This window comes from Desmodus rotundus, chromosome 9 (assembly GCF_022682495.2).
Source record: "Desmodus rotundus isolate HL8 chromosome 9, HLdesRot8A.1, whole genome shotgun sequence".
Lineage (NCBI taxonomy): Eukaryota > Metazoa > Chordata > Mammalia > Chiroptera > Phyllostomidae > Desmodus > Desmodus rotundus.
In genome coordinates, this window is record NC_071395.1 from 74403546 (window position 1) to 74415657 (window position 12112).

Sequence of the window (12112 nt, forward strand, 5' to 3'; positions counted from 1 at the left end):
GTATATCAGATTTTGCTAATCTCAACTCCCCTTGCTCATAGAGATTATTATTAATGATGTATAAATATTTCGTTCCATGAGATGCAGAACATTTTGCTTATTTCACGAATCTTTTTGGGCATTCTTTCTGTAAAGTGAATTATCAACGTGTGTTAAGTATATTTAGCGGGGGGAGTCTGTTAAAAATGAAGCACACCAGTACAAAATTCGGCTTTAACGATGACTAATTTGCACCCCACATGAGGAGTTAGCTAGTTGTTGAACACATCAACCCTTTTTTCGGCCCCTGCGCACCCATACCACCTGCTTCAACCCGGAGGCGGTGTCTTGACCCTCAGCGACCTCTTTGTCATGGCGTCCGCGGGGCGTCTACCGCCTGAGGCCTTGGCAGTCAGCCGGCAGTCGACCTTCTCAAGATGGCGGCGCGCGGGGGTGGGGGGAGCAAAAGCACCTAGGGGGCGGGATCCCGTCGCCAGAGGCGGGGCACGGAGGCAAAGGGGTAGGGCTTGAGGGTTGGCCGATTCCGAAGTAGGCAGCCCCAGCGCGCCTGCGTGGAGCGGCCCTTCGCGCAGTGAGGCTGTAGCGGGGGAAGGCACCGGTGGGGCCGACGGGCGGGCTGAAGGAGGGAAGCAGGCAAGCGAAGTCCCAGTGCGCGCCGCGGCGGCCCGGGTACCCTCCCCTTCCGGGCGTGAGGCGCTGTGAGAAGAGCTGAACCGAGCGGACTCACACCGGCGGCGAGGCGCTGCTACCGCCGCCCCAGTCCGGCCTCCCTCGGCCTCGGCGCTCCCGTCGTGGGGGCCCAGTTTCCTTAGCACACCCATCTCCAGCAGTCTGCAGAGCCTGTCCCCGGCCCTTCGAAAGCCCCGGCGCCAGCCCGGGCCCTTGGCGGGGAGGATGACGGAGCTGCAGTCGGCACTGCTACTGCGAAGACAGCTGGCAGGTGAGCGAGCGGGCGGGCGGCGGGGCCCCGGGCCGCGATCGTGGCGAGCCGCTGCGGCTTACCTCCTCCTCTCTGCCCGGACCGGCGGCCGGACGGGTGTGGGGGAGCGGCAGCTGCCGGCGAGGCCGGGTAAGGGCTCGCGAGGGTGGGGAGCCCGAGGCGGCAGTCCCGGCCGGGCCCAGCACTTCTTCCCCGGCTTTAGGAGGGTATTGGGGGCGGGGACGCGCCCCTGGCTCAGCGCTGGGACGGGGCCTGGCGCCCGGTAGAGAGGGGGGAGGCTACCCCCTCCCCCACGGCTGGGTGGGACGTTGCGGGGGAGGGGCTGTGGGTCCTCAGCCCAGACTGACTCTCCCAGGAGGGGCGGGTCCCGGTCTCAGGTGTTGCCGAGGCCGCGGGACCCCTTGGGGGTAGAAAAGAGAGTCTGGGCCCGCCTAGCTGCGAGTTTCCCCGGCTCGGATGTTTGAGCCGCGGGCGGGCAGCGGGTCGCGAGAGTAGACGAAGAAACTGGCCCCTGGCCGGATAGGTGAGGCGCGCAAAACTTCTGCCGGGGCAGCGCCGGGTCCTAGGAGTTGTGGCGGACAACAAAGCGCCTCCGTGGCCTCGTCACTGGGGCGCGGGGGTCTAAGGACCTGGCGGGGTGTGGGACGCCGCCTCGCCTGCCTCTGCCTGGCACGGGCTCCGGCTGCGCCGCCCGGCTGGGGGAGGGTAGGAGCGGGCCGAGCGGAGAGCCGCTCGCTGGCCGGCTCGGGGCTTTGTGCTTGGAGCGGTTCCGGCTCCTGCGCAGGCCTGCAGAACCGCGGGACTGCGGCCTACGGGCTGTGGCTTGGGGCGGAGGCCGGGTCTGCCTGCCCAGAGGTGCCTGTGGCCCCCCTCCCCCATTGTCCCGGCCTCCGGCCGTTTGCGGCTTCCAGGTTGACTTTTTAGGGGGTTGGCTCCTACTCTGCTAGGACTGTGCGGGAGGAGCATGCGCGCTGGAGACGTACGTGTGCGAGTGTAAGGGGGGAGGCGGGTTGGTGGCTTCACAATGCCGCCCCACGTGCTGCCAGATTTAAAGAGAAATGAACCAGCAGTTACCCCTGCTGTCCAGCGCCCAGCATGTGTCCTTTTCAGTTCAGGCGGATTTTCACCTCCCCACTGTACAGTCAGCAGCCCTTAGCCCTCGGCAGAAGCCAGAGGCTGGCATGAAGAAATCTGTTTTTGAATTAGAATTACTGACAATTTGGGGTGTTAGTTAAATCACCTTTACGGCTTCTTAGGAAAAGGTTGTCAGGGGCTGTTACAGATTGTATAATTAGGTTTATTATTAGACCATGAGCAAGCAGGTTTGGACAAGTATTAAAGTTCCAGATGCTCGGGGGAGTGACTGAGGTGAATGGAGTTCTAGCGATACCTATGTCCACTACGAAAAATGTATTGGAAAAATAGTGGAAGAATAATAATAACCTTATTGTATCTTGTATTTTCAAACACCTTTTCTGTGTAATATTAAAATTTGGTTTGGACGAAGGAATTAAGATGTCTCCCTAAGAATTCTTTAATCAGAATAAGTTATTATTTATTGAACTATTAAACAGTGTGAAAGTACTGTTATTAAAATAGTACTCTTACATAATGAGAAAGATACATTAAAAAAGGTGTAAAAGAGTTTACACAGTTACCAAGAAAGTATGATTAATAACAGTAGTAGCAACATTTCAAATCTATTTCCTACCCATTTATGAACTAGCTGTAGATTTTGATAGCCACTTGGTTCATTCAGTTTTGCACCTTTTTTGGACAAGATTAATCCCACACATTGATAAGACATTTCCCAAAGATCTTTACTGATAGTTGACATTTTGATAAGGCATACTAAACTATGCTTTAAGGTCAGAGAAGAGTATGATTTAGTTTGTAATTTTTCAAGCCTCATTATAAAGTTACTTAGCTGCTTTTACGAAATAGAGGCCAAGGCGGTGCGTTAAGTCAAATGTAAAAATACCAAGTTTACTGGAAAAACTTGATAACTAAGTACTAAAATAAATGCCCTGTTGTGTTTTAGTAGTTCATTGAGCTTTGTGGTTCTTCAAATACCATTTAAAAACAGGAAAGAATAGTAATCTGTAATCTCTTGAAATCTTTTAGAGTTCACTTTTGGAGGGCTTTATAATAAGTACTTAAAAATCTTGAAATGTATTGAATTTAGTAGACACAAACCTGTAAGTGGTTCTAGCTGCTAGAATTTCAGAAATTTATAGCAGTGGCCAACAATGGTTACATTTATTAAGCCCTTAGCCTACTAGTCCTTAAGGATTTTACTTCATTACTTGAGGGGAGAATTTACTGTTTGTTTTGTTTTGTAGGTAACTGAAATGAAGAAACTGGTTACTTTCAGAGTTGAGCAGAATGATTCCTTGGGTTGCAGACTTTCTCACCTCAGCTCTACTGACTTTTTGGGTGGATTATTGTGTGGTCCTATATTCTGCATAATCGAATGTTTAGCAGCATTCTTGGCCTCTGTCCACCAGATGCCAGTAGTACATCCCTTCAGTTGTGACAGCCAAAAATGTCTGTTGCCAGATGTCCCCTGAGGGACAAAATCAATGCAGGTTGAAAAATCACTGGTTTAAGGTGTTGTAGTGAAGACCATGTGGATATCGTAAAGGAAGTAAGAACACCTGACAGATTCCTGAAATCAGATAGGTTGTGTATTTCTTTGTGGATATTATTAGACCATGACCTTATTCCTTTGCGAATTTAGCAGTGGCAATTTAGCTTTTGCAGTGCATTATGCTAAACACTAAGAAATCCCCCAGCACAAGAGAAATTTTAAATGTTTTTATTTTTTTTAAAGTTATAAGCACTGGATTAAGTACAAGAAGGTAGATAATCTTTCCACCCTGACCTCAAGTTCTTTGCTTGGAAGCAACCGTCATTGATAATTTCTTGTGTGTCTTTTCAGAGAGATTCTTTTATATATGTTTATATGGGCTGACGTTTACCGAGGGCTAACAGGTACCAGGCGCTGAGTGCTTTACATAATATTATCTTATTTAATCCTCGCAATAAGGAATAGAGGCTTAGAGAGGTTAAATAAGTTGCCCGAGGTTACACAGGTAGTGATTGGTGCTGCTAGATTCATATTCAGGACCTTATTTGAGAGACTTTGTTGTTTATAATTGGCTATATTGCCTCCCAGGGAGCAGTAATTAACACAGTCATGAAATAGTTTCTTATAAGTTTAAATATTCAAAGTTCATTTACTCAGTAACTACCAAAATGATTGAGAAAACAGTCTTACCTTAACGAAATTAAATGCATTAAAATCTAAGTGATATTCTTAAGGCAATCATAAAATGACATTTTAGCCATTGTTAATTTAAGACCAACATTCTGCAGAATCAAGGAAAGTATCTTTGAGTTTAATGTCATAGACTGAAAGTAGCACTAAGCTCTTTAATGCTGGTAGTTAAAACAGGAAAAAATTGGGACCGATTCCCTGCTCTAACTGTACTAAATTTTACTATAAGAGGAAGCCTTTTTTCTTCTCTTAAAGATCACTTGAAGGTTTTTTTTTGTTTTTGACATTGATAACGTTGTTTTTGAAGAGTTCCCATGGGTGCCTGTCATCCCAGAACTAGGAAGAAGAATCTCTTTATGCAATAGCAGTGAAATAATTGAGCTCCTTTTACTGTAGAAGTTTTGATTACATATTTTAAAATAATCTGGAAAATTCCCACATTTTTTTCTCCTTGGCTACCCATGTCAGTAGGTTGTTGTGATGAGTGAGCTACATGTGTTTCTCAGACATAATGTGCAGTAAAATCACTTGGGAGTTTTAAAAGTACAGATTCCTGTCCTCATCCCCACAGTCTGCATGTCTTGATGGGGCTCAAGAAAACCTAATTTTTCTAGCAGCTCTTTGGGTGGCTGGGAAGTATGTGTTCTGAGCTACAATGCAAAAAGTGCCCTAAGCAATGCATGTCCCCCCCAACCCCACATCAGGACCACCTCCAGGTAGCCCAGTGCCTAGACTCTGTGATGTGCTTTGTTTCATTAGCATCCCTGGTGTTATAGGATATTGAAAGAAAACTCGTAAAAGGAGGAGTTAGAAAGATTTAATATTTCTTATTGGCCTTTCTAAAATGTATTGGCACTCTGACATAGAGTTCCATTAACAGTCTTAAGCAGAAAAAGAGTAATTGATTATTGACAGGGACATAATTTATTAATAAGGATACCCTAGTGGTAGAACATTCTGGATGATGAGCTACAAATTAATAATCTTAACATTAATAATTGTTGACCCACATTTAGAAATGGAAGAAAAGTCTAAAAATAAATTTACATTGTATCAAACTACTAATTGTTTAACGTAGTTGGGGAGTTTTTATATCCAGAAATCATTATACTATTATAGAAGGAATGCAGCTACTACATGTTGTACTGAATGAGCTTTCAGAAAAAAGGCATAAATGAAACATGGTGGTTGAGGGAGGGGTGTGGGATGATAGACAATCCCTGTACTGGAAGGAGCAACAAGGAATTGCTCATCTGATGTGTTAGGTTACAGGCTCTAAAATAGTCTTATTTTTGCAATATGTAAGTAAATCATTATGTTGTATACCTTAAAGGTACACAATATATGTCAACTTATGTCTCAATAAAGCTGGAAAAAAGTCTTAGTTTTTAATGAATAAGTGAATTTACTTAACTTATTAGGGAGTAGATGATTTTTAAGTTAAAATTTTTGTTATTCAGTGAATATTTTTGATAATGACATTCAGTTTTTTAAATGATAGTTTAATTTTCTATAAACTATTGCAGACTGAAAATATTTTCTAGTCTTTTATAATGGATGACCTCACTTTCTAAAATACTGCTGAATATATTAAACTGTTGAAGTAAATGCTGTAATTTGTAGGTTTTAGTATATTAATATAGTCACTATATTTACTGTAAAGTAGTACCAAAATGTATGGTTTTATTATATACTTCATATAAGTTGATACACATTGTAATTGGTTATAGTCAGCATATAATTGTGAAATTAGATGCCTGGATTGTTGGAGTGCTATCTAGTGTGGAAACTGAAAATGCACTCACTGCCACAATGTTACTGTTGCTCGTGATTTCTTTGTCTCTGGTGAAAAGTGCATTAAGATGAGTTTCAGTCCTTGGATTATTTGGTCTTGGGTACTTAAGTGCAAGCTTTTTTTTGTTTAAGGGGGGTACACTGATTTATGGTAAACTGGCGTGCATGTGCTCTTGTTTCAAGGAAGTAAAACACGAAGTGTTTTGTTTTTTTAATGGGCTCAGTTCAGTTCGGGATACAGCTGAATCAAGATGTCAGTTCTCTTAAGAATATTAGACTGTGTACTTTATTTTATGTTATTTAAAAAAATATTTTATTTACTTTTAGAGAGAGGGGAAGGGAGGGAGAGAAAGGAAACACACACCAGTGTGCAGTTGCCTCCCCTGCAGCCCCTACCGGGGACTCTGCTGCAACCCAGGCATGTGCCCTGACTGGGATTCAAACTGGGGACCCTTGGCTGCGCAGGTTGGTGGCCCACACTCAATCCACTGAGCCACACCAGCCAGGGCTATACTATGTATTTACAAAAAAAAATTTTTTTAATTTACTGATTTTGGAGAGAGAGAAACCTTAATTTGTTGTTTCACTTACTTATGCATTCTTTGGTAGATTCTTGTATGTGCCCTGACTGGGGATGGAACCCACAACCTTGGTGTATTAGGATGTCGCTCTAACCAGCTGAGCTACTCAGAGAGGGTCTTAGATTATATACTTAAAAAATATTTTATTTATTTATTTATTTTTAGAGAGAGGAGAATGGAGGAAGAATGAGGGAGAGAAACATCCCCTCACATCTCTCAGTTGCCTGTTGCACACCCCCCACTGGGGACCTGGCCCTCAATCCACGCGTGTGCCCTGACTGGGAATCAAGCTGGCAACCTTTTGCTTCTCAACCCAGCACTCAGTCCACTGAGCCATACCAGCCAGGGCAGATTATATAATTTTAAAAAATCTTTGCATTTATCAGTGTAGAGAAAACAGTAATTAGAATTACTTGGCATGACAGGCAGAAATCTAAAGATGACAGATTTAAAACAGGTGTTTTCTGAAAGACAACTAACATTGTTGAAGATTTCTAAGAAAGTAAGTACTCTGATCACAACTTTCAAGGGATGGCATTAATTTGTATGTATGTATATGTATGTATGTGGTTATGTTACTGACACCATTCCCCCTTTTGTCCCCTTCCATCCAGCCCCAGTGTGCTCTGCCTGCCTCCCCTCACCCCCAGCTTTCACCACTAATATGTAATTTTTTTGAAAAAATTTTATTTATTTTGAGAGAGGGGAAGGGAGGGAGAAAGAGGGAGAGAAACACTGATATGAGAGGGAAACATCGATTTGGTTATTGCCTCTTGTGTGTTCTCCAACCGGGGACCAAACCTGCAACCCAGGCGTGTGCTCTGACCGCAGTGAAACTCACGATCCTGGGTCTTTCCATATGTAGTCACATTCAGTTCTCACATCAGATCTTTGAAGTAAATATTGACACCTTTTTGAAATAAGGAGATTGAGGTTTATATTATATTTGGTAATTTCCCCAAGGTAAGCCTGTTGGAGCTGGCCAGCAGAAATAGGTCTGTCTGCTGATGAAACCTGAGCCCTTTATCAGTAAGTGGTTTCTTTAACACTTCGGGGTTTCTTAGATTCCTTGGAGAATCTATAATAAGAGAGCTAAAGACTTTTTTCCTGAAAAAAGTGAACACACAATTTGTGGTATAAAATTGAAGCTCATTTATACACATGTAACACTGTCTCTTAACAGCATTTATTCAGCAGATTTGATGCCTGTGCTGTGTGTTATAGGGATACCAAATGAGCAAGTTAATTGTTTTTGTATTACAGGAATTTGTAATCTGCAGAAAATCTCCTGAAGAGGGCCACTTTAAAGTATTAGAGTAAGTCAGGGAAAGCGTGCTTCTACCTGTCTGGTTCACAGAGAGCTTTGAGAAGTTGGTGTCATTTGTGCTTTACTTTGAAAGGATGTAAATTTTGATCACACAGAAGAGGAAAGTATTTAAGGCTGAGGGAAAAGAGCAAGCAAGAGAGAAGGCTTGTGCTGAAAGCAGTTCAATGTGGTTAGAATATGATAAACCAAACTAGTGGGAAATTAATATTTGGAAAAGCTGGTATTTGTGGAAGACCTTAAAAATGTTGAGGTGTAGAATTCTATTTCAGGAGAGGGAAGTCATGTGATCAGAGTGCATTTGGCTGGTGCTCCTTAAAATTGTCTGTGGTGAAAGACTAGTTTTTAAAAAAATTTCTAGTTCATTATGTAGTGATACTTTGAAAAACAATAAAAATGAAGTATTAGAAAAATTAAAAAAGATTTGAACCCATAGTTTATAATATTAGGTTCATTATTTAAAATGACTTTCAAATTTCTGTGTGAGTTTCTAAATGCTTACTTTAGCTTGCTGTGTCATGGACTAGTAACAATTTGGTGAACTGGCACCAATTCATGGAGCACACTTTGAGTAGCACTGCTTAGGACAGGGTGGAATATGACATTTTGATGGCATTCTCTCCAAGAGGACAGAGATTTTTGCTTTTGCCTGTTGACTGACATACCACAGATGTTTAGAAGGGTGACTGAAACATATCAAGCAAACAATAAGTATTTATTGAATGGATCAGAACTATCATACTACTAAGAACTTAAGCACATGTAAACTAAATATTTTAAGGTAGAAAGTAAAACAATTAGAATACTTCCATTCAGTAAACATTTAATTCCTTCTATATGCCAGGCCCTAGGGATACAGAGATTCATGATACAATCCCTGGCTTCCCCTTATAGTAGGGAAGGTAGACTTTTATAAAAAATATTGGTTAATAATTAGAATATAGATACTTTGCCACAGTAGTATAAAGTACAGCTTTGACCAGGGACAAATTATTGGAACACCTACATTGCCTCAGCAAGGTCATTCTTTTTCTCTCAAAGCAGTTTATCTACTGTAGCTACTATGACTTGTTTTCCTCTCTTTAGAACTTAATAGATTACCACAAAAATTAAAGTCCCCCCTCCACACACACTTTCTAGGCCTTTTTCCCCCCCCGTGTCTTCTCTATGGTCCTCTATCTTAGCTACCTTAGGCTTCCTACCCAGGTGGCTGACCACATTTTCCAGGAGAGAAAATTGAGTTTGGCTTATTCACAATAGCAGAACCAAGACAACTAGACTTCATTAATCTCTGAGCCTTTCCTTTAACAGCATTTGAATTAGGTCTATATAGGGAATATAAAAATGTGGCGATCCCATTCTCCCTTTCCTGCTTAGGTCATAGGATGTCTTTGAGGTCCTATGTTCCTTTGATTTTCTTACTTTTTTGAGGTTTAGTCAACTTATTTAAAATAAATGTCAGGTAACCTAAATCAAGATATTCTGGAGGAAAGTGACAAATGTATGTTTTAAAATAATTTTTGTAATTACAAATGAACATGCTTGTTACGGATTTGGAAAAGATAAAACATACATATGCTAAGACTAGTCATCCTTTTGCAGCCTCTGTTAACATTTGATTGTCTTTCTATTCATTGCATTTTGTTGCCTTTTTAGTAAACTGAAATTCTGAAAGGAAGAACCTTTAGTGTTAAGGATGTTAGTGAAAATCATACTGTTGAAGTAGAGTTCATTAAAAGTTCTTTCACATATTTGATTCTCTTAAAGCAACCTAACATTAGATCAAGAAGGTACTTCTCCAAATTTATTTGGCAAGAAATGGCAGAAATAGATTTCAAACCCAGGTCACTTTATTATCAAAACTGCTTTTTATATGTTAGCACACTGTTAGTTAAACTGTGAGAACTCTGTGATTTTGGTAAGGAAACTACTGTTGCTTATGACCTCACCTGATACTTTGAGTTTGTTTCTCATCTTCTGTAGAATTCCAAAACTAAAACATCTGTTTCAAGGCTTACGTAAAGAGAGGTGTTTCTGAGACCTTCCTTAATAATCTTTAGCCCTCAGTAATGAGGGGATAATATTTTATCTTTGTATTTAACAGTGCGTAGGATAGTTTATATTGTCGTCATTAGAAGCATAAGACTTAGGCTATGCTAACTTCTTTTTTGTTAACTGCTGTGAACATCTATTGTGTGGTAATTCCCCAGGGAAATATTGTATTTTTGATGTCTTCTCTGGTTGTTTTTATATCTCTCCCTTAGGATTATACCTTTTGCTGCTGCTTCTACCCTTAGTATTTGCTTAGTGGAAATAGAACAAAACTGTCGTTATCCAGCTTGGTTTATATTTAACTCTTAAAGGTGCAGCAGTGGCTTGGGTGAGTATACTGTGCTTCCTGCTGCCTTCTTCAGGGTCTAAGGCATGTGGTATCACTGTTGAGGAAGCAATGCCCCTGTGACAAGTGTTTTTAAAAAATAAACTTAGCCCTGAGCCCTGGTTGGTGTGGGTCAGTGGATTGAGTGCTGGCCTGCAAAATAAAGGGTCACATGTTTGATTCCCAGTCAGGGCACATGCCTGGGTTTCCGGCTGGGTTCCCCAAAGGGGGCGTGTGAGAGGCAACCACACATTGATGTTTCTCTCCCTCTCTCTCTCCTTCTCTTCCCCTCTCTCTTACATAAAAAAATAGGAAAAAAAATAAACTTAATTTTAAACAGTTTTAGATTTACAGAAAAAATTATAAAGATAGTATAGAGAGTTCCTATATACCCTGCACCCAGTTTTTCCTATTAACAGCTTCCATTGGTATGGTACATTTATCACAACTAATGAACCAGTATTGATATGTTACTATTAACTAAAGTCCCTACTTCATTCATATTTCCATAGTTTTTACCTGATGTCCACATTCCATTTTTCTGATCCAGGATCCTGTACAGGTTCCTGCATTGCATTTAGGTTGTCACGCCTTCTTTGTCTCCTTTGTTCAGTGAGAGTTTCAGTTTCCCTAATTTTTATGTCCTTTACCGTTTTAAGGAATGCTGGTGAGGTATTTTGCAGAATGTTCTTCAAATTGGGTTTATCTAATTTATCTAATGTTTTTCTCATGATTAGAATGGGTTCATGGGTTTTCATAAAGGATGCCACATAGGTGAAGTACCCTTATCACATGGTGGTGCATGATAACCACAGGAGGACACTGATGATGTGAACTTTGGTCACTTGGTTGAGGCAGTGTTGGTCAGGTTTTTCCACTGTTACGTTACTATTTTTCCTTTTACTAAGTCCGGCCCGCTTTCATGTGGGAAGGAAGGACTGGGCCCTACCTTCTGGAGGGGAGGATATCTATCTATATTATGTGGAATTCTTCTGTAAGGAAGATTTTATTGTTAAGTCAGTCATCTGTTCAGTGTGGACTTACATATTTTATTTTATACTTTGGGTTAAAATTTGTATTAGACTTCTTCAGAGAAACAGAACCAGTAGGACGGATGGAGGTACGTATATACCTCCATATATAAGGTACATATGTCAGTTACATTATTGATTTGAACGGGCAAGTCCAAGATCTGCAGGGTAGCCTGGCAACCTGGAGACTGAAGGCAGAATTGATGTTGCAGTTCAACTTCAAAGGCAGTCAGCTGGGCAGAATTATTCTTCAGGGGAGTCCAGTCCTTTTTTTTAAATTAAGGCCTTCAACTGATTGTATGGGTCCACCCACATTATAGAGGGTAACCTGTGCTCAAAGTATTCTGATTTAAATTGTAAACGCATCTAAAAAATACCTTCACAGAAGCATCTGGGGTAATGTTTGACCAAATATCTGGGTCTGTGGCCTAGCCAAGTTGACATTTAAAATAAACCACATATTCATTTTGTTCCTAAATTGTTCCAGCTTTGGTCATTGAGAGTTCTTTCAGAGATTGGTTCCTATGTCCTTTTGACACTTTCTTTATTTCTGATGACTGCAGGCTGTTTCAGACCTATCTTATGTTTTCTCAGTTCCAGCCCTGGAGTGGGCTAGTTCTCCAGAATGGTATCCAGAAACCAAGACCTGGGCATTGGAAGTGCTCGTTGCTGCTGGAGTATCATTACTTTGTAAGACAGGAGTTGGCAGTGTGTGTGTATTTATACTAACCCAGGTGTGTACATATCCATGATGTTTTTGTATATCCATCTCTCTATATATTAAG

The 12112-nt window shown here is 41.7% G+C and overlaps 1 protein-coding gene across 3 annotated transcripts in view; it reads left to right on the forward strand.

Moving 5' to 3' along the window:
- The first annotated feature begins 802 nt into the window (after positions 1 to 802).
- Positions 803 to 12112, forward strand: part of UBE2G1 (ubiquitin conjugating enzyme E2 G1) — a 104780-nt gene continuing 93470 nt past the window's right edge. Inside the window, exon 1 of one of the 3 annotated variants that reach the window (XM_071219310.1) lies at positions 803 to 940. Coding sequence is in view for 1 of the 3 variants with exons in the window: in XM_024564898.3 (XP_024420666.1) it covers positions 895 to 940 (46 nt within the window). In the remaining 2 variants the exon portion in view is untranslated. Of the gene's footprint in view, positions 941 to 1307; positions 1464 to 12112 lie in introns of those variants that run through there. The other 2 variants (XM_024564898.3, XM_071219311.1) reach the window with 2 other exon arrangements.